At 44.9% G+C, this 20,897-nt stretch overlaps 1 protein-coding gene across 2 annotated transcripts in view; it reads right to left on the bottom strand.

The window, feature by feature from the left end:
* Positions 1 to 20,897, bottom strand: part of TSPAN5 (tetraspanin 5) — a 176,438-nt gene that overhangs the window by 65,573 nt on the left and 89,968 nt on the right. For both annotated transcript variants that reach the window (XM_075609639.1, XM_075609631.1), the window contains exon 2: positions 9,216 to 9,266. In XM_075609639.1, the coding sequence (XP_075465754.1) occupies positions 9,216 to 9,266 (51 nt within the window). The remainder of the gene's footprint in view (positions 1 to 9,215; positions 9,267 to 20,897) is intronic.

The following is a 20,897-nucleotide window of genomic DNA, read 5'->3' as shown; positions in this document are numbered from 1 at the left end:
TTCATAGCATTAGTTTATAAACACAAACTTTTGGAGCATTGAACAACAACTATTCATTAATTTATGTCTTTTGTTTATGATTCTTTTGTTTATGATTCTTTTGCTCACATTTTATCATGTATATTTTTGTTAAAAAAATTTTTATTCACATGAACCCCTCATGATTGGGGGGTGGGGAACATGCTCCATATTTCAGCTCTCTCCGCTGAGGATGATTAGCTGGTTGGAGCATGGACATCATTCTCTCCACTACATGTGGGTGTAACATGTGATGTGATGGTATGACACTAACAATTTCTATAGCCACACATAGTTAAGATCCCATCACAAGATTGTGGTGCTGTTTCATAGCAGCAGCAGGCACGTAGAGCTGGGATGGGGGCGGATACAGTTTCCCCTGTCATCATCCTTCCCTGTGTGGCACTCCCCTATGGGCGTTTCCTTGCAGTGGTGGAGAGATTGTGTGGGGCTGGTTACTCCCCCGTTCAGAGCCGCGATGCGCATGCGCGAGACTAGTGAGTTCTGATTGGTTATGACACAAACGTGACGTCACAGATATCGCGAGACTTGGCGGCCATTGCTACATAAACGCTCTGTATATCGTGTAGAAGCACTTCTTGATAAAGTGCTATGCACGAAACGCGTAGAAGGGTTGCATCCCTTGATTTTATGACACTTCAATAAAGATTGGATATTTTTGGCCAGACCTGTTCCTCATTTGGATCGCGGTGCGCTGCATCACTCTCTACTTTGCTGGACTACATCCATACAACAGGCCCGCGGATGTCCCTGGCTGACCACGCGGGGGTCCCCGGGTGATCCCCGCGGGACTATGGGGGTCCGCGGGTATCCAGGGGTGTCCGGGGGGGTGTCCGGGGGTCCCCTCGGGCGTCCGAGGGCCTGCGGTACCAATGTTGTGCCCCCAAAAAATAAACAATATTATAAAAAAATACCCCCCCCCCCTAACACATACACTACAGTAATGGGCAAAATTACTATTATCCACATATGGATAATAATGCATTTGCCCATGAAATATACATTAATCACAATAAATAAAATAAATACATTTTGTACTCACCCTTGTCCGGCACCCACGATGAAGGCCATCCTCATCTTCATCACCGTCCATACACTCGGGTGCTGAAAAATATACACAAGAATAAAAAGAGCCAATCTAATGTCCCCTAACCCCTTAATCACATTAGCGGTCAAATTAACCAATATACAAATAAATGGTTAAGAATATACATGCCGAAATACAAATATCAAACAGTACCAAGCCAAATCAATATCTAAGAAATGCTAATAAAAACACTCAATTTGACAATATGTACATGACATTAGAGGTTATTAATCCCGACACAGTCATTAAGGGGTTAAGCCACCCTGACCCGATAACCACCCTTCACCCATTTATGTGTACGTGGCTTCATTGTGTGTGTGTGTGTGTGTGTGTGTATATGTATATATATATATATATATATATATATATATATATATATACACATGATTAACCAATATACAAATAAATGGTTAAGAATATACATGCCGAAATACAAATATCAAACAGCACCAAGCCAAATCAATATCTAAGAAATGCTAATAAAAACACTCAATTTGACAATATGTACATGATACAATTAATCTGTGCATCATGTATACTTTGCCAAGCAATGGTCAAAATCAAATAAACTATTCCAAACAAGATACTGTACAAACCAATCATTAAATACAAACAAAGCAAATCAACAGAATTAAATTACCATCAATTAATTAATCCAACCTCAAGTCAATTACAATCAAAATCAATTACACAGTTCAAATCCTAAAAAGAAACCATTCTGAAAAATAATCTATGTCAAAGTAACCACCATGTGACTAAATCTAACTTCCAAAAATAAGCCAAATAAATAATCTATTGCAAACAGCCTTTAAAATAACCTTAGAAAAAATAACATGTACATTACAAACACATTTTTACACAAAGCAGCAAATTCCAATTAAAAAAACATGAAAACAAGGCAAGCAAACATTATGCAAACAAGTTTTTATTATACCTGTATGTATGTCCATCTATAGTTTACATACAAACATATATACAGGTGCAATAAAAGAGCATAAAAAACAATTTAATAACATTAAAAATAAACATACATTACATCCAGTGACTGTCCCTGTACGTATGTCCAGTGACAGACATAAATTCAGGGCCAATAAATGGACATACAAAAAAAAATGGATGACATGAAAAAAATGCAAAAAAAACCTGTAAAAGTAACATAACATACATTTCTTTGGTTTACTTACCATTAGATGAACGACTCACCGAATCCCGTTGAACCGGATGTGTTGAATAAATAATCCAACAACAGGAACCAGGTAACCATAAAAAAATAAACCATTACAATCCAAAAGTGTCTGTGTCTTCTTTCTTCTATGTGTAATCCATAGCGAGGGTCTTCATCTGTATCTTCTCCGTCTTCATCTGTCTTGTTCTGGGTCTTCTTTTCTTCATCTGCCACGCCCTGGTCTTCTTCTTGTTCCGGAGGTCCTTCCTCCTCGGCATCTGGCTTCAAAATGAGACGACATAGGGGATACCGGCACCCCATAACGGGGCCTATATCTCCTGAAGTAGGGGATCCCCGGACCTGAAACCAATGCGGGTCAGCTCAGGAGACCCCCTGCACATGTACACTAGTATTAAAAAATCATATTTGTACAGCACGATCGCCTGTAAGAGCCGTGCATTGAGACGCAGCGTCTCCATGCAGTTCTTACAGGCTGCTTTGTTTATATCAGTTATCGTGCTATCTAACTTTAAGCACGATAGAAGGGGTAAAGAAGGTGCTCGCGCGATATGGCCCTTTTTGGCAAGGCAGGCCGAAAACGCGCCAAACAGCCTTAGTGAATAGCGCTTATGGCTTCACCCTTTTGCGCCCGAGCGATTTTACCCATTTCAGCGCAAATTAACGGAGCTTAGTGAATCGGCCCCACTGACTCTGTAAACAATGCCACTGAGTTTGAAGCCTTGTAAACTTGGGCAAGTCACTTTATCTCCCTGTGCTTCTGGCACCTAAAATATAGATCTGTGCACTATACTGTAATTGTGAAGCACTTTGAGTCCCATTGGGAGAAAAGCGCTATATGAAATAAAGTTAGTAATAATAATATTTGTACACATACACATGTACACACACACATACATACAAATAAATAAATAGGCAACATGGGAGGATCCTCTGGAAGCATCATGCATACAAATATGAACAAGGCTAATTTGGAGGAGTCCTACATGCATTAACGCAGAGCTTTCCAAACTGTGTGTCGCGACACGTAAGTGTGTCGGCTGCAGTGTGTAGGTGTGTCGCGCGAAACCTCTGAGCGGTGCGCAACCTGGGGACCTGGGGGGGAGGGGGCGCAGGATTATTTAGGGGGGGCGTGGGCGGTCAGGGCCACCAACAGGGGGTTTGCCGGGCTGTGCGCCGTCCCCTCCACAAAACTGGTCACCACAGGGTGACAGGCGTGCTCTGGGGGAAAATAAATTAATAAAATGCCCCCACCAGATTGGTTGGCGCGCAGTCAATCTCTATCCGAGCTGCACATCGAGGAGGCGCCTTTTCCTGCATGGAGCGAGTAAGGTAAGTACAGCTACATGCCTCCCCTAGCTCCGATTTGCACCCTTCCCCCCCATGTCCGATTTGCCCCCCCGGTCCGATTTTGCCCCCCCATGTCCGATTTGGTCCTCCCATGTCCGATTTTGCCCCCCCTGCTCCGATTTGCCCCCCCCCCCCGTACTCCGATTGGTTCACCGTGTGTCCGATCCCCGTTTGTGTGTGTCTGTGAGAGTGAAAAAGTGGGGGGGGGGGGTGAGAGTGTGTGTGTGTGTGTGTGAGTGTGTCAGTTTGAGAGTGTGTGTAAGAGTGTGTGAGAGAGTGTGTGTGTGTGTGTGTGTGTGTGTGTGTGTGTGTGTGTGTGTGTGTATGTGTGTGTGTGTGTGTGTGTGTGTGTTAGAAAGTGTGTAAGAGTGGGTGTGTAAGAGAGAGTGTGTAAGAGTGAGTGTGTAAGAGTGAATGAATACAGACACCAATCCACAGTCAGTCATAGTCACCCACCCTCTGTGTCACCCACCGTCCCTCTCTCTGTGTCCCTCTCTATCTGTGTCCCTCTCTCTCTGTGTCCCTCTCTCTCTCTGTGTGTCTCTCTCTCTCTGTGTGTGTCTCTCTCTCTCTCTGTGTGTCTCTCTCTCTCTGTGTCTCTCTCTCTCTCTCTGTGTCTCTCTCTCTCTCTCTCTGTCTCTCTCTCTCTCTCTCTGTGTCTCTCTCTCTCTCTCTCTCTGTCTCTCTGTGTCTCTCTCTCTCTCTCTCTGTGTCTCTCTCTCTCTCTGTCTCTCTCTCTCTGTGTGTCTCTCTCTCTCTCTGTGTGTGTCTCTCTCTCTCTCTGTGTGTGTGTCTCTCTCTCTCTCTGTGTCTCTCTCTGTGTCTCTCTCTGTGTCTCTCTCTGTGTCTCTCTCTGTGTCTCTCTCTGTGTCTCTCTCTGTGTGTGTCTCTCTCTGTGTGTGTCTCTCTATCTGCCTCTCTCTCTCTGTGTCTCTCTCTCTCTCTTAAAGACACTGAAACGTGGAAGCTTAAAAATGCTTGATGACGAAATGCAAGTGTCTTTATCTAATATTCCATAAAATATTCAAAAGCTGTGTTCATCTCATCAACCTTATACATCTCATTAAAATTGTAAGTAGTTATTGGTGTTATTCCATTTTTTTTAATTCTTGCACATATTGTTACTCATAAATGACAACAATCTTGGAAATGTATGTTATTATCTTACAAATCATATATTTTTAAAAATATAAATGAAAAGTTTTCATGAGATACGTTGTGTCCCCATACATTTCGTTATTACAATTTATGTATGTGACCAAATCTCTTATTAGGGGTTAGTTTAACCTCCGGTTTCCTAGTAAAACTAAATTACTGTGACGCGAAATGATGCATGTCTAAAAAGTGTGTCCCCAACATGAAAAGTTTGGAAAGCTCTGCATTAACGCAACCTCTGACAGACATAGACACATAGGATGACCAGATTTACAAAACTAAAAACCGGGACACACAAAAAAAATATTTATAATACAAATGACATCACCAATTGCGCTCCTACCCTTTCTGTCTCTCTGCCCCCCCCCTACACACACGCATGCACACTATCTCCCCCCATTCCCTCCCCCCATCCCTCCATTCTTTCTTTCCCCCCCATTTCCTTCATTCTCTCTCCCTCCCCTTCCCTCCATTCTCTCTCCACCCCCTTCCCTGCATTTTCTCTCCCTCCCCCCATCCCTCCATTCTCTCCCTCTGCCCCCTTCCCTCCATTCTCTCTCTCCTCATCTGATACTGTCTCTCTCTCCTCCATTCTGTGTCTGTCTCTCCCCCCATTCTTTCTGTCTGTCTCTCACCTCACTTTCTGTGTGTTTGTGACTCTCTCTCTCCATTCTGTGTCTGTCTCTCTCCCCATTCTCTGTCTATTTCTCCCTCTCCATTCGATGTGTCTGTCTCTCTCCCCATTGTGTGTCTCACTCTTTCCCTCCCAATTATGTGTCTGTCTCTCTCCCCATTCTCGATCTCTCTCCCCATTCTCTGTCTCTCTCCCCCCCCCATTCTGTCCCTCTCCATTCTCTGTGTCTCTATCTCCATTCTCTGTCTCTCTCTCCCCATTCTCTGTGTCTCTCTCCCCAATCTGTGTGTCTGTCTCTCTCCCTTCTCTGTGTCTGTGTCTCTCACTCCTCATTCTGGACCCTACCTGTCACTGTGGAGCAGGGGGGGGAGGGAGTCATCTTGCGCCCTGGCAGTAGACACTGGAAGATCTCAGTGACTTCCAGGTCTTACTGCTGGGGCTCCTCTGAAGCTAACCCTGCCCCCACCCTCTACAGCTGCAGCCAGACCCGACCTCTGCTCTTCTCCCAGCAGGCATCCTCCTGCTCTCTTGCTGTGCCCCCCCCATCACCCCCACCGACATCCTCCTGCTTCCTGCTGTGCCCCCCGCTCTCCTCACACAGACAACCTCCTGCTCTCTGCTGTCCTCCCCCTGATCTCCTCCCACCGGCCAACTCCTGGTCTCTGCTGTCCTCCTCCCCTCCCACCCCCCTCCCCCGATCTCCTCCCACCAGCAACCTTCTGCTCTCTGCTGTCCTCCCCCCCTATCTCCTCCCTACATGCATCCTCCACTGTGCTGACTTTCAAAACCAGGACAAGCAAGAAAAACCTGGACATTTAGAGAATATCAGGGCACCGGAACAGACCTTAAAAAAACGGGACTGTCCCGGCTAAACCGGGACGTCTGGTCACCCTATGTACACAGCATATTCTTTCTAGTCTACAGCTCACAGTGGCACACTAGTGATAAATGTATGTCCAACTGCAAAGAGACATGACCTGCTACCAAGCAGAATGTATGAACTTAAATACCTTCAATTATCTATTTTGCAATATTTGATCCGCGCTCTTGCTTCCAAGAAGAACCTTGATGATCATCAACTCTCACCGTCTTGCAGCACTTATGCGTGGAGGATTTTCCCCTCCTCCACAGGTGTCCACCGGAGGAAAGATCCACATAAGGACCGATAACGAAGAAAAGAAAACACGGCGCACCGATGGAGAAAGATATATAATCAGACACATGTAAATAGTAACTTACATGTTAGAAATCTGCTGTCCAAAACATCTGATGCAGTCAAATCTCTCTGTGCCCCCCTCCGTTGGTGTGTAACTTGGTGGTGATCTGTTGGTAGAGGTTTGTGTTCCCACGTGCTTAGGTGGATGTGGTGCGTGCGGTGCTGGTCGGTTCCCCTAAGAGACAGCTTAGTGTGCGTTACCGGTACACTGGCTAACATATCCAGCCAACACATACGGGTACGCTGCTGAGCGCAAACTTGGAAGTGGCTGTGAGGGACTGCAGATCACGCGACATGAGGTCTTAGCTGTCCCCAGCGTGCGGGAACACAAACCTCTGCCAACAGATCACCACCAAGTTATACACCAACAGAGGGGGGGCACGGCGTTTGGACAGCAGATTTCTAGCATGTAAGTTACTATTTACATGTGTCTGTTTGTTGATTATATATCTTTTTCCATCGGTGCGCCTTGTGTTTTCTTTTCACCTTCAATTATCTCTTACTTTATCTTCTAGGGTTTCAAACAAGCATACAGAATATTTTTCCTTTTATACAAGCGTTTTCTGCATTTGATGTATGTTCCCAGTCAGACAAGTGAAATATAAGCTTAGAGCTTGGCTGTTAAACTGTAACATAAATTGTGAATAAAATGACAGAAATACATATCAATACAACGTACGTATTAAGGAAGCACAGCACTCCTCTAAATCTTTCTTTTGTCCAACATTGCTCCATATAACTTGTTGGAATGAGTGGGGCAAAACTGATGTTCAAAACTTTCATCATTCATCCCTCATCCCTCAGTTCCAGCACTTGCCGAACTGTGGGATGGAGTGCATGTATTATGAGGCTGCACTTTCCAGCCTAAACAGGATAGAAACTGTTCAGTATCCTGGGAGCCCTATATATGGAATTTATTACCATCCCCTGGTTTCTGTCACAAGGGTCATAGTTACGAAGCAGTCTTCTACAACAACAAACCCACCTTGCAGTGCTGGGAGGTGCCTCAGACAGACCATTGGCTGGAATGGGCTGTAAGGTGTCTTTTAGTGTTTTATGGCAGAAGAGCGATTAGTAAATATGATCAGTAATGTTTCGAAAGCTTTGTACACTCCACGTTCATATATTTAGATCTCTCACATTGGTCTATTAAAATTGTTTCACAACCTACTTACTATACAACACATATACACATATACACTACACTCTGTAAGCCCTAAAGCAGCTCAATTTGTATTGCAATTTCACTATTTCGCTATTTCAGGTTAAGGAACTCAGCCATATAACATTTGTATTAACATTTTCTTACATTTGTTAGGTTTTAAACCATGCTTGAAAGCTTTCAATTTTAGAATTGAATGCCCAAGTTCAAAAAGCACACTATCGAATATCACAGCATAAACACATCTGCTTAGGATAGAGCTGTCAAGAGCCCTCACACATGCGTGCTGGGGATTCCTGCCTGCAGGGGGAGGAGGGGAACATGTGCCAAGAGTGGGGACTTTTACCCCAGTGGCAGGGTAATGATGTTTATGTGTGGGGGGGGAAGTGCCATACGGGGTTGTAGTAATGACGTAAGGGGGCAGGGTAATGATGACAGTGAGTGGGGTTCCGACTGTGCCTCAGTCTCTTATGGCACAGTGAGATTGTCCTCACACCGTGTGAGACAGTGAGATACAGTCTTAATCCATGAGACTCATGTAAATTCACGTGACAGGGGTGGTGGCAGGCTCACATTTGATTAAAGTCAGACAGAGGTTTTTTTTTTTTTTTACATTAATATTTCTCCAAGAGACATGCTGAGGGATCTTACAAGAAAGTACCAGGAAAAAAGATGGTAAAGCAGAGTCCATTTACATCAATTGTTTTTTAGTTATGACTTGCTTGTTGGTTTTGAAGCTCCACTTTTGTGGATAGGAAAATAATATGTAAGACAAAACATTCATTCCATTTACTGCAGTAAAACTATGATGTGTATTGTAATAACAGACAGATGCTCTGTAGCAACCTCTGCTATTCAGGGCAACAGCTCTAGCAGTGTGAGCCAAACCAGCTGCTGGGTAGCCCCTCTGCCACAGCATACTTTCATGCTCTATTACTCACTTCTCACACCTGTTGCCAATCAGCCACATGGAACCCCCCTTCCTCCTCCTTTCCCCCCGCCTTCCTTTATAAGCTGATCACTTCCATTACCTGGTTGCCAGATCACTGTGCTTTTGCCCTTGCATTCAGCCTTGCTCCCGGAGCATGCGTCTCACTTGCTTGCTACCCAATATACTGTACATTGTTGCCTTCTGCCTGCCCTGACCCCGGCCTGTTTAACCTTTATCCTGCCTGCCCCGACCTCAGCATGCAAGACCTTCGCTTCATCCATTGTACTGCGTTTCTCTATTCTGCTCTGCAACAACTCTGTGACGCTAAGCCTGTCTCTACGGCAATGCTCTGGGCTCCGTCCTGTTCTGCCTGCTCCTGGCATTGTGATCCACTCCCTGCCGTTGAGCCCACCTTCATTGGTGCCTGACATAGTAACTGAAGGAGATTTGGAACATACCTTTTCACTCCATGCCCAGAGACCAACTCCAAGAAAGGCGATCCCCAGAAACTGCAACAGAACAAAATGTCATTGTTAAGATATTACTGAAACTTTGATTAATTGTGAATGATATACACATTTAATTTGCTCATTTACAGTATATAGAATTTAAAATCTTCCTATCCTTTACTTTTGAAAATGCATGCTATTTGTGCATCAATTCCACCCAATTGGCATCATCAAACTCCTCAAACCGTATTATACCTCTGCAAAAAAAAATATTTTTTTTTTCTTGGAACCCAAATTTGATCGTTTGATCTACAAAATGGTTCTAAACTGTAGCACGCCTCAGCTCCCATTCACATGGGAGTAAATATGTGCTAAAGCTTAGCACTGTTTTCTGGATCTGGGTCTTCAAAACACATTATGACATACTGGGTTTCTGAGACGTTTACAATGGTCAACATTTCATGGATCTGCCATTTTATTGCCTCTGCACAGATGTGCATCACTGTCACTTCTGAATAAGCCTCGTCCTGAAAGAACAAACTAAACATATTATAGATCCAATGCCACATTATAACAAGCTGATTACATTCAGAGATGGGCAACTGTTATCCAGTTACATAACCAACCCTCCATCAAAGCATCTCTAATTCGTCCCTAATGACTATACAATTTCATAATTTAATAGTAAATGTTTTATTTGCTAATAGTTAACATCAGTTTGGAATGCTCATCATACAAAAAAAAAAGAATTCCTGATAGTGCAGCAAAAACTACCACTCCCCCCATTTTTTTCCCAGGATTGGAATTGGGCGATCCTCCAGAGCAAAACTGAGGTGTTTTCAGTAACCCCCCAGTTTCCCGAGATACTTACTGGTGAAGTTACTGGTATTACTTCCTGTTTTTTTTTTTTTTTTAAAAGGGATTTAAATGACCATCTAATAGGAAGTCACAACCAATGATCTTGCAGCTTCCTATTGGGAAAAGATTTGGCATCCATTTTCTTTCCCCCGAGGAAGATTTTAAACCAGAGACTCCATTGCTAAGTATCTTGGGAACCAAGACGTCTCCAGAGCTGAAAATAGTTGCGTTTGGCTGAACTGCTCCTTTTAAGTGCTTATTATTTCACTAAGCAAGTCAGACACGTGAGTTAATCCAACCATTTTTACTCTATAGCTGGGGATTCATCAAGTGCAATGCGGGGTGTCGCATTTCGATGTGGAGTTAACTGCCATTCAAATCAATGACATCTCTCTGTAAAATCTATTTGAATCCTTTTTGTTTATCAGGTAATAATGCATCTAGTGGCATACCTTTGACAGGCTTCTCCAACATTACCATTCTCCGTTTTCTGCAACAACACCACATAATGTGCTCACACTGTACATGTTTGCCCTCAATGTAAGATATTTCAATACAATTACATTTATATTTTGCTGCTATGTGGCACATCAGTGTGTCACAACTCAGAAAACATTAATCTGTGACTACAATACTTAACAGTATATTTTTAGTACCTGAAGGCCAGAGATAAGTGGCTTGATTCTGTCTCGCTATAGGTGCCAGTGCAATTAACACAACTGCACCAACGCCATCTCTCCCTTCACACGTATTTAAAGGAAAACATACAGAAGCTGCTTAGTGTAGTATCCACAATAGAATATCTATCTCAAGCATAACAGAGACAGTGGAATTCTGTAGTCGAGATGAGTGAACTATCCCTACCCTCTCCGTCACACCCGTTTTATCCCACATAAACGTGATCTGTTCATGGGGAAACTCATGTAAAACATGCAGTAGAATTCTACATATTGTATATCACAGAAAAATAACAGAAAAAGTAATAAATCATAAGCAATACACGGTCTGTACGATTAAAACCAAAATCTATGTGCTAGTGTTTACTAATATAAACATTTGAAATTATGAAACAATAGGAGATCATAATGTCCCTATTTTGGGTACAAAAAGATCATATTTACTGTATGGTGCATATGATCCATGTGCTACTGTATCGGGCAATTTTCTGTAATCTGCCAATTATGCGGGAATCCTGTTTCATATAGTTTATGCAAAACTACAAAGTAACACTTCAGAATAGAAATATTAACCTCTGCCCTGTAAAATATTGTTTTTACAGATTGCTATAACTTTCCTCCAATGTGTTGTAGGATCCTCCAGCAGGGAAGGGGTTAAACAAGTTTCTACACCTGTCACTTTCAACCGGGTTCCGTGAGCATCCCTCAGGGGTTCTGCGGCCGCCAGGGGGCGAGAGCTGGGACAACGGTCCCAGGCCAGGCAGAGCGGCAGCACCCCTTGCCACAGTGACCCGGCGGCTCCCCAGCTCAGCAGCAGCCGCCCGGTCACCGCGATCCTCCCTCTCCCTCCTACTGTCGGCACCGGAAGTCGCGGATCAACTTCCGGCCGACAAGAGCAGGAAGCTGTGGATCGCAAAGTTGTGTGTGTTGGAGTGTAAGGGGGCAAGAGAAAAGGGGGGAAAGTTAAGGGGGGAAGAAAGAAGGTGCAGAGTGTGATGGGGCAAGAGAGAAGGGGTATAGTAAGAGGGGGAGTGTGAGGGGGAATGGGGGCAGAGTGTGAGGGGGAATGGAGGGAAGAGGGGAGAGTGTGAGGGGGAAGGGTGGGAGTGTGTGAGGGAAGAGAGAGGAGGAGAGTGTGAGGGTGAAGAAAGAGGAGGAGAGTGTGAAGGTGAAGAGAGAGGAGGAGAGTGTGAGGGGGAAGAGAGAGGAGAAGGACGGAGGGAGGAGAGGGAAAAGGGAGAAGAGAGAGGGGGAGAGTGTAAAGGGAAAAAAGAGGGCGGAGAGTAAGGGGGCAAGAGAGAGGGGGGGCAGTGTAAGGGGAGAACGTGAGGGGGAGGGTGAGGGGGAAGACTGTGGGGAGAATGTGATGTGTGAGAGTGTAATGGGAGAAGAGAGAGGGGGAGAGTGTAAGGGGAGGGAGGAGAGTGTAAGGGCAGAAGAGAGAGGGGGAGTGTGTGAGGGGGGAAGAGTGTAAGGGGAGAAGAGAGAGGGGGAGAGTGTAAAGGGGCAAGACAGAGGGGGATAGTGTAAGGGGGAAGAGAGAGGGGGAGTGTGCGGGGAAGAGAGGAGAGAGCGTAGGAGGGAGAGAGCATGAGGGAGGGAGTGTAATGGGGTAGAACATAAGGGGGGAGAGGGAGGGAGTGTAATGGGGGAACAGAGACAGGGGAGTGTGAAAGAGGGTAAAAGAGATGGACCAAAGGGGGGGGTGAAGGGGAGAAAAGGGACGGACGGAGGAGGGAGAGATGGATGGGGGTTCCTTACACAAAAAAAGGTTGAAAAACACTGATCTACACTAGGAACGCAGAAGTCTTACATTCTGCAAAAGACTATCCCAGGGGTGCTCAACTCCAGTCCTGTAGCCCTCCAACAGACTAGGTTTTCAGGATATCCCTGCTTCAGCCCAGTTGGCTCAATTAGCCCCTGCTTCAACACAGGTTATTCAATCTGAGGCTCAGTCTTCGACGCCGGGATATCCTGAAAACCGGGCCTGTTGGGGGGGCTTGAGGGCTGGAATTGAGCACCCCTAGACTATCCCACAGGGATATTGTACAGTAGTGTGACTGCTAATCACAGTGCAAAAGCAATGAATGTCTACACTTACACTTATCAGCTGTAAAACACTTTTATCTAAACTGCAGCTGGCACACACCCATGAGTACAGTAATATACATCTGTGGGATAGATGTTCCTTGGCCTGCCTCTCTCGCATATGGAAACAGATTGTATTGTTGCTGCAAATGTCATAGTTGCATAATTTAAGACTTCACAGTGTTTCAGTTTTCATTTTTTTCCTAAGCATCTGAAATGCAGCTTTTGTCCTCTCCAGCTCCATCCCAGATGTGCTGGCCCGTATTTGCAAAACACAGCCCAATTACAAGAACATCATTTGGCTCAGATTAGTGGAATATTCGCACAATGAATAAGTACAGGACTGTGGGTAGAATGATTGCATTTTTATTCCTAACTTGTGATTGGGAAGAGCTAGCAAAATTATCATCACAGTCTCTGTCTCTCGCGCGATTGTTGCATTAGCATGAAACTGTGGATCCAGTCATTTATTACTCTTTTAGATTATAAGATCTTTATCTATTTTTAAAGACGCTGGGGCCCATGCACTAAGCGCCGAGGAAAAAAAATCGCCGGCCTGTTTAAATTGCCAGTCTTGACAGTGTTGCTATCACGCTATGCAGAAAGCACCTGTGATAGCAAACTTTGCATAACTGGCGACTAGCCGGCGACGTGATGATCGTCTCTCTCAAAAGCGCTCACCCGGCGACTTCTTTCTGCTGCAGAGAGAGAGAGAGACAGCCGCCTCTCCCTGCGCAAATCTCACCAGAGATCAAACATTTTTAATATAAAATGTAATAATAGTGTATTGTAGCAGGGGGTTTCCGGAGCAGAACCTCGTTGATTTGAGGTCCAGAGACCCCCTGCTTCCCGAGATACAGGTCCCGTTATGGGGTGCCGGTATCACCTATGCATTTTATTTCCACGGTCACGTGATGCAGGACATTTAAATGCATAGGAGATACCGCCACCCAATAATGGGGCCTGTATCTCAGGAAGCAGGGGGTCCCGGGACCTCAATTCAACGAGGTTCTGCTCCGAGACCCCCTGCTATAATACAATAGTATTAAAACCCAAATAAAAAATTGAACAAATTCGTTACCATAGCGGCTATCTGCTATGAAAATGAAGCTGCTTTCATGTCATTTTTATTAACAGTGTGCGGGAGCAGGGGGTCTCCTTAGATGAACCGCATTGATTTCAGCCTCAGGGACTCCCTGCTTCTCGAGGTATAGGCCCTAGTATGGGATGCCGGTATCTCCTCCAGTATTTAAATCCCACGGTCACGTGACGTGGACGATTTAAAAATGGCAGCGATACCGGCACCCGATGCCCCATACCGGGGCCTGTAACTCGGGAAGCAGGGGGTCCCTGAGGCAGAAAGCAAAGCGGTTCAGGTCAGGAGACCCCCTGCTCGAGCACGCTATTAATAAAAATGACATTAAAACAGCTTCATTACTTTAGCAGATAGCCGCTAAGGCAATGAAGGGTTTATGGCACAATAGCAGCTTTATTGAGAGCAGAGTGGGTGAGTGAAGCGGGCACTTGGTCCTTCATTCACCCCCTCTACCAAAAATAAACATTACAATATGTACTAACCACCAATACACAACCTACCCACCCCCTGTGCCCCCACATAAAAGCATTTTTATTTTTTTCTGCACAGGATTGATGCCAGAGGCCGGCGAGGGTCCCGGACAGTGTCCGTGGGCCTCCAGGTGGTTCCCGTGGGCCTCCAGATGGTCCCCAAGGGTGTCCGGGGACTCCACAGGACCACCTGGAGGCCCACGGACTTTCGCGAGGACCACCCGCAGGGACCACCCGAGGGCCTCCAGACACCCGCGGGGACCACCTGGATGCCCATGGACACTCGCGGGGACCACCCGGGACCCCTGCCGGCCTCTGGTATCAATCCTGTGTACAAAAAAAATAAAAACTGCTTTTATGCGGGAGCACAGGGGGTGGGTTGTGTCTTGGTGGTTAATACATATTATAATCTTTATTGGGGGTAGAGGGGGTGAGTGAAGGGCCAAGTACCCACTTCACTCACACCCTCTGCCCCCAATAAAGCTGCTGTTGTTCCTTAACCCCTTCATTGCCTTAGCGGTTAGACGCTTAGGTAATGAAGTTGCCTGAACATGCATTTTTATTGCATGGGATTCATGCCGGAGGTCTCCAGTGGTGATATTAATGGGTATCAGCTCCGGAGACTCCCGGCATCAATCCGATGCAGGAAAAATGCATTTTGTTTCTAAGTCCCTCTCTCGCTGCTTTTTGGCAGCTTCTCACCACCTTCCTGCCAACTTTTCCTGGCGGGATGATTTTGAGAGCAAATCTCAATTCTAGAGCCGTGATTAGCCTCGATAAGCTAATCAGGGCTACTAGAATTGCACGAGTTTGAAAACCTGCCGATAAGTGGCTTCTCGCCGCTCGTTTGGTGATGTTTTTTTCCTCTGGAAAAATAATTGCCGAAAAGGGCTTTTATCGGCGACTTATCACGGCTTACTGAATCGCAGTAGGTATATTTGGCGAAAAGGCCTCAATAAGTGGCTTAAGAGGCCGGCGGGGGTCCCCTGGTGGCCCCGAAAGTGTCCGTGGGCCTCCAGGTGGTCCCCGGGGTTGTCCGTGGGCCTCCAGGTTGTCCCCACGAGTTTCCAGGGGCCCACAGGGGTGTCTGGGGGTCCACACTGGTGTCTTGGGTGGTCCCCGCAGGTGTCTGGGGGCCCTCGGGTAGATCCCGCGGGTGTCCGGGGGTCCTCGGGTGGTCCCCTCGGGCTCTGCGGTACCAATCCTGTTGGGGGGAAAAAAAGTGGAATACATTGCAAAAAATAAACCGCCCCCTCAACACATACAGTCCAGTAATGGGCAAAATAACTATTATCCAGATATGGATAATAGCTCATTTGCCCATTATTAAATAAAACATTAGCCACTCCTGGTCAGCATACTGCAGATCCATGTCCTTCATTGCCAGAAAGAATACAAGAACAATACAATACAAAATACAAAGACACCCACTGGGACCACCTGAGGACCCCCAGACACCCATGGGGACCACCTGGAGGCCCACTGACACTCGCGTGGGCTTATCGCTGCTCGTTTGGTGATTTTTTTCGCCCCTCGGGAATTTTTTTTTGCCGAAAAGGGCTTTTATTGGGGCTTACTGAATCGCAGTAGGCATATTTGGCGAAAAGGCCTCAATAAGTGGCTTACCGGCGCTTAGTGCATAGGCCCCTTTATTTGTTTTGCGCGATAAGACACAAATTGTTCTGCTGCAATTCAATACAGTATATGTCTATTGTTAGCAATTTAAATATGTGTGCTTACAGTGCAGAAAGAGGATGTAATCGCAGAGTGGGGATATTTTACTAAAATAAAGATACAATAAGAGAGGCTTCTTGAAAACAACAGTAGGATATTGGCATTCTTTTGCTCCTTAAATTTTTACAACGTTTATCTGCAAAGATAAAAGTTACACACTGCAGGACGGGTGAATGCGCACAGATAACTGAGACGGATATTTCAGCTGAGTGTTCCAACAGTGCAAACCGTCAACATCTCAGACCCTTGGATTTATAGCAACAAACAGTGCAGAACATTAACTTGACACAAAAACAACAAAATCTTAGCGCAAACGTCTCACCACATTTTTACTCAGAACGCGAACGAAACCAGTTGACAAAAAAAAAATATGTTTTTGACAAAAACCTTTCAAAGCTGAGTTACTAGAATCCCCGTCTCAACTTAAACAAGACATAAAGAACAGACTCTATGGCCACTAAGCTTGATGAAGTTACAAAATAAAAAAAAACGTCACAGATTTTTGCCAACCAACGTGTTGCCAAACAAATATTTGTCGTCATCTCAAAGAGCGGGGACCACATGTGAAATCAACCAATCAGAGTGTGGTCATTAACCATGTGTCATGCAACGGCGCAAAGTCTTTTATGAGGGCTGCATCATCACATAACATGGCAGTCGATTGCAACAGGAGGATAGTGAGGACAGGGTGATCGATAAGAACACGAAAAGAAAAGAAATGTTTATTTTTCAACAAATTTCAAAAGAGGATTATTATTTCATTAAGTGAGAAGTCATGGCTTCAATGAAGATTGAGCCTCAATAAAGACGGATGCCACAAATTGGATGCAGGACGTCAGGCCCAGGATTAGGCTTAATTTACATGGGCCCCCATTAGGCCAGTTAATGGGGAGTTGCCCACGGAGGGAGGTTAGGCCTCCAGGGGGAGGATAGTAGGAGATAGCCCCTTACCTACTATAGAGGTTAGTAAGACAATGCCAGGCAACTTCTAAGCCTCTTTGGTTAACAAAGGAAGTAGTTTAGTTTAACATTACATTAACATGAATTATAGACTAAGGCTGGTAAATTCCATGCATTATTGAAATCCCTGATCTCTGATTGGTTAAAATTCCAGGCATTATTCATTCAGTAATGGCCGGCATTTTTGGCAACTTGCCAATTGACCTTTCAGAGATACAGGGGAAGCACCCTGAGAATTTGAAATAAAAAAAAACTGCCAAATTTAAAACTGCACACAGTAAATACCTCTCCTGGTCCAAGCTCTAGCTGCATCTCCGTTCCCCTCCTCTCCCACAGCACGGCAGCATATGCAGGCTCTCTCTCACAGCTGCTAGTGCCCCTCCCCTCCACTCCCCCCCATACCCCCACTTCTCCCCCCTCACCTCCTCCACCCCCACCCCTCTTTTCCCCCCCATCACCTCTCCCCCTCTTCTCCCCTCCACCTCTATCTCACACCTCTCTCTATCTCCCCCCCTACCTCTCTCTTCTCATCCCTCACCTCTCTCCCCCCTCACCTCTCTCTTCTCCCCCTCACCTCTCTCTCTTCTTCCCTCCATCTCTATCGCCCCTCTCTATCTCCCCCACTCTCTTCTCCCCCCTCACCTCTCTCCTCCCCCCCTCACCTCTCTCTCCTCCCCCTCACCTCTCTCCTCCCCCTCACCTCTCCCTTTTACCCCCACACATTTCTCTCCCCCCACCCCCTTGTCTCTCTCCCCCCCCACCCTTCACCTCTCTCCCCCCACCCCTCACCTCTCTCCCCCCACCCCTCACCTCTGTCCCCCCCAGCACCTTTCTTCTCCCCTACTCCATCTCTCTCCCCCCTCACCATCTCTTCTCCCCCACCTTCACATCTCTCTCCTCCTCCCCCCACTTCTCTCAACCCCCCCTCACCTCTCACCCCTCATCTCTCTCTCCTCTCACCCCCTCATCTCCCTCTCTTCTCCCACCCCCTCACCTCTCTCTCCTCCCACCCCCTCACCTCTCTCTTCTCCCACCCCCTCACCTCTCTCCCCTCTCATTTGCTACTTTACTTATTTTTCCTACACAGGTGCATCAGCGTAGTTTCGAGTTATATATCTTTACACAAGTGTCTATTATTTTATGAAAAAACCCCACATTTAGCCTATAATAGTAATAATCCAAACAGAACAGGGCATTACTGACTAATAATGCCCTGGCTGGGTTAAAGTCCCTCGGCTTTACCTCTGGCCTTCAACTCTTCCAGCCAAGGCATTATTGGCCAGTAATGCCCTGTTTGTCAGTGATTATTACTTAAATAACATGACGTTTAAGTTAGCATTCCCTGTTTCACCAGAGCTTAGTGAATCTCCCTCTAAGAGGCTTTGGAGCAATTTGCATTCCAGCATTTAGCGCCGAGACCAGACTAGCGTGCTAATTCTCCAACTCCACTGCTTGCGATTCACTGCTTTAGTCATCTAGATAGGTCATTATAAGTAATGTTCCAGCATTTGCCAAGTATCCATTGATATTGCACTTTTTTACAATTTATAATCTGCTGTTTTTTATGGTTAACCGATTTTTTGCCTTTTATCACTTAGCGGGTAATTCTATATCTGCCGTAGTGACAGCTGAATCCCCAGACTTCAATGGGGAAGCTCAGCCGAAAACAGCCATAATGTCCGCATCTGCAGATAGAATAAGGACTGTTGTTGGTCAGATTAATAGAGGGTTAAGTAACACGGTAAAGAATGACAATAAGAAACAGTTTAGCTTTATATTGTCTATTCCAACTGTTCTGAACGGGCACACCTGTGAGCATGTGACTTGTATATGTATCAATGGTTAATACACACAGCTATCCAGCTGACACATTTATCTCACAGCAGGGTCCCTCAAATGCGTACTATCTACCCTCAATACATCAAAATATATATCTTGAATCGCTTCCACCACCAACGATACAGAAAAATATAAATCGCTAGGGTCCTTGGTCCGTTAACTTAGAAAATATGTTCTTAACACAGAAAAATATACAGTAGCAAAATTTGTCAACAAATATAATTACTCTCTTCAAAACGTGCAAAGTTCAATCAGTGCCCAAAGACAGTACTTATTAAATGTTAGATTTAGTATACAAAAATAGAACAGTGCTCAGGTTAGAGAAAAAGATTATTACAAAAACATACAGCACAATAAATGCAGACAGTTTCTTCAAAATGAAAAGGTAAAAGCAAGATTCCTATACGTTACCGCAGAACAATATCTGTTACCTTTCCAAAGAGATACAGTAATTGGAGCATGAAAGATGAGCATTCACATGTCTGACATCAGAGCACACCTCTATTAAATTCTAATTTCATCTTCTAAATACATTGTCTTTATCCTAAAACTTAATTAATTGAATAATTGAAAACTCATCAGCCCACCTGGGTGTGTCCTTAACACCCCCCATTTTTATCAATCTGCAGCCAGGGACATCTTTATGACTTAAGGTTAATTTTTTTTTTACTTTCTTTGGAATAAAAAGCTGGCTGGACATATAAAATGTCCCATATCTGTATTCCTACAATACTTAGAAGAACGCCATCTTCCTTGTTACATCTGTATAAAATGATGCGTGGATATAAATCTTGATTTATTTAAGGCTAAGTTTGATAGACAAATGGATATCTGACCCTTGCATTCTTCACAACAATCACGAAGTGTCTCGTATCATTTCACTTGTCGGAAATGTTACAAAGGTATATTCATTATTCTAGCGAATCGTTATCAGACCCATGATATTTTATACTAAAAGGGAAATTGCTTCCGTCTACTGTCAGAGAAGACATGTGATGCCATATTTTAATCTACCACCGTCCCAGGGAGGGTCGTTCTCAGATAGCCTCACCTTCCAGACAAACATTAAACAAAACAGGCCGGGTCTTGACCTGCCATAAAAAACATTTTTAATATTTTTAAGACAATTTGCAACTAACATTAACCTTTGACGTGCCAGATTATTAAAATACTGAATATCTTCATGGTCTTATCATGACCCCAACATTTAGTTTTTTACTCTTCCCTATGTTTGCAGAGTCAACACCCCTGAACTCTCGAATTGCTTCTCTTTTCATGGTTTTGTCCTCCCCCTTTTGATGTGATCCCTGACCAAGCATTTTTTATTTTTATTCTGCCTCGTTCGCTCTTTCATTTTATGGCCACACAAGATAAAATCAATCAATTGTTTTTTAGTGTGCCGACTACCCGAGGATTTTGCAGCGCAGAATGAAATACCATTTAGATTTATCACACAAAGTATAAAAGTGTTCATTTCACCCCAACAAATAAATATTTCCCATCTGATTTTAAAGGTGGTGATATAACCCTTATTCAGGAAATATGCCTTAGTAAGCAAGGCAGTGCTAGGTTATTAGACAAACATTATTCACACATGCTTCTAGCTTCAGGTCCTGTATATAAGGGAGGCGTTGCTGTGTTAATAAGTAAAAATGTTCCTTTCACTGTCCCAGAAGTCTCACTGGATAGGGCTGAACGAGTGGCTCGGTGTTTAAAGACACTGACTGAAAACAACGACACATGAGTTTGAGGCAGGGGAGCCAGTTCACCTCCTGGTGTCAACTCCTCTAGACCAGCTGTGCCCAAACTGGGGGGCGTGAGAATTTCTAGGGGGGTGCAGAGGCTACAGGGGCCCCGTGCTCTTCCCCACAGCATTTAAATTAAATGCTTGGGGAGTCGTGAGGCCTCTGTAACTCCCTTACCTGCGCTCTGCCGGGTCTTCGGCGATGCGTCACCATGGCAACGCGCG

The sequence above is a fragment of the Ascaphus truei genome, chromosome 1 (assembly GCF_040206685.1).
Source record: "Ascaphus truei isolate aAscTru1 chromosome 1, aAscTru1.hap1, whole genome shotgun sequence".
Lineage (NCBI taxonomy): Eukaryota > Metazoa > Chordata > Amphibia > Anura > Ascaphidae > Ascaphus > Ascaphus truei.
The sequence above is the reverse complement of the archived record's forward strand: the minus strand, read 5'-3'. Positions and strand labels throughout refer to the sequence as shown.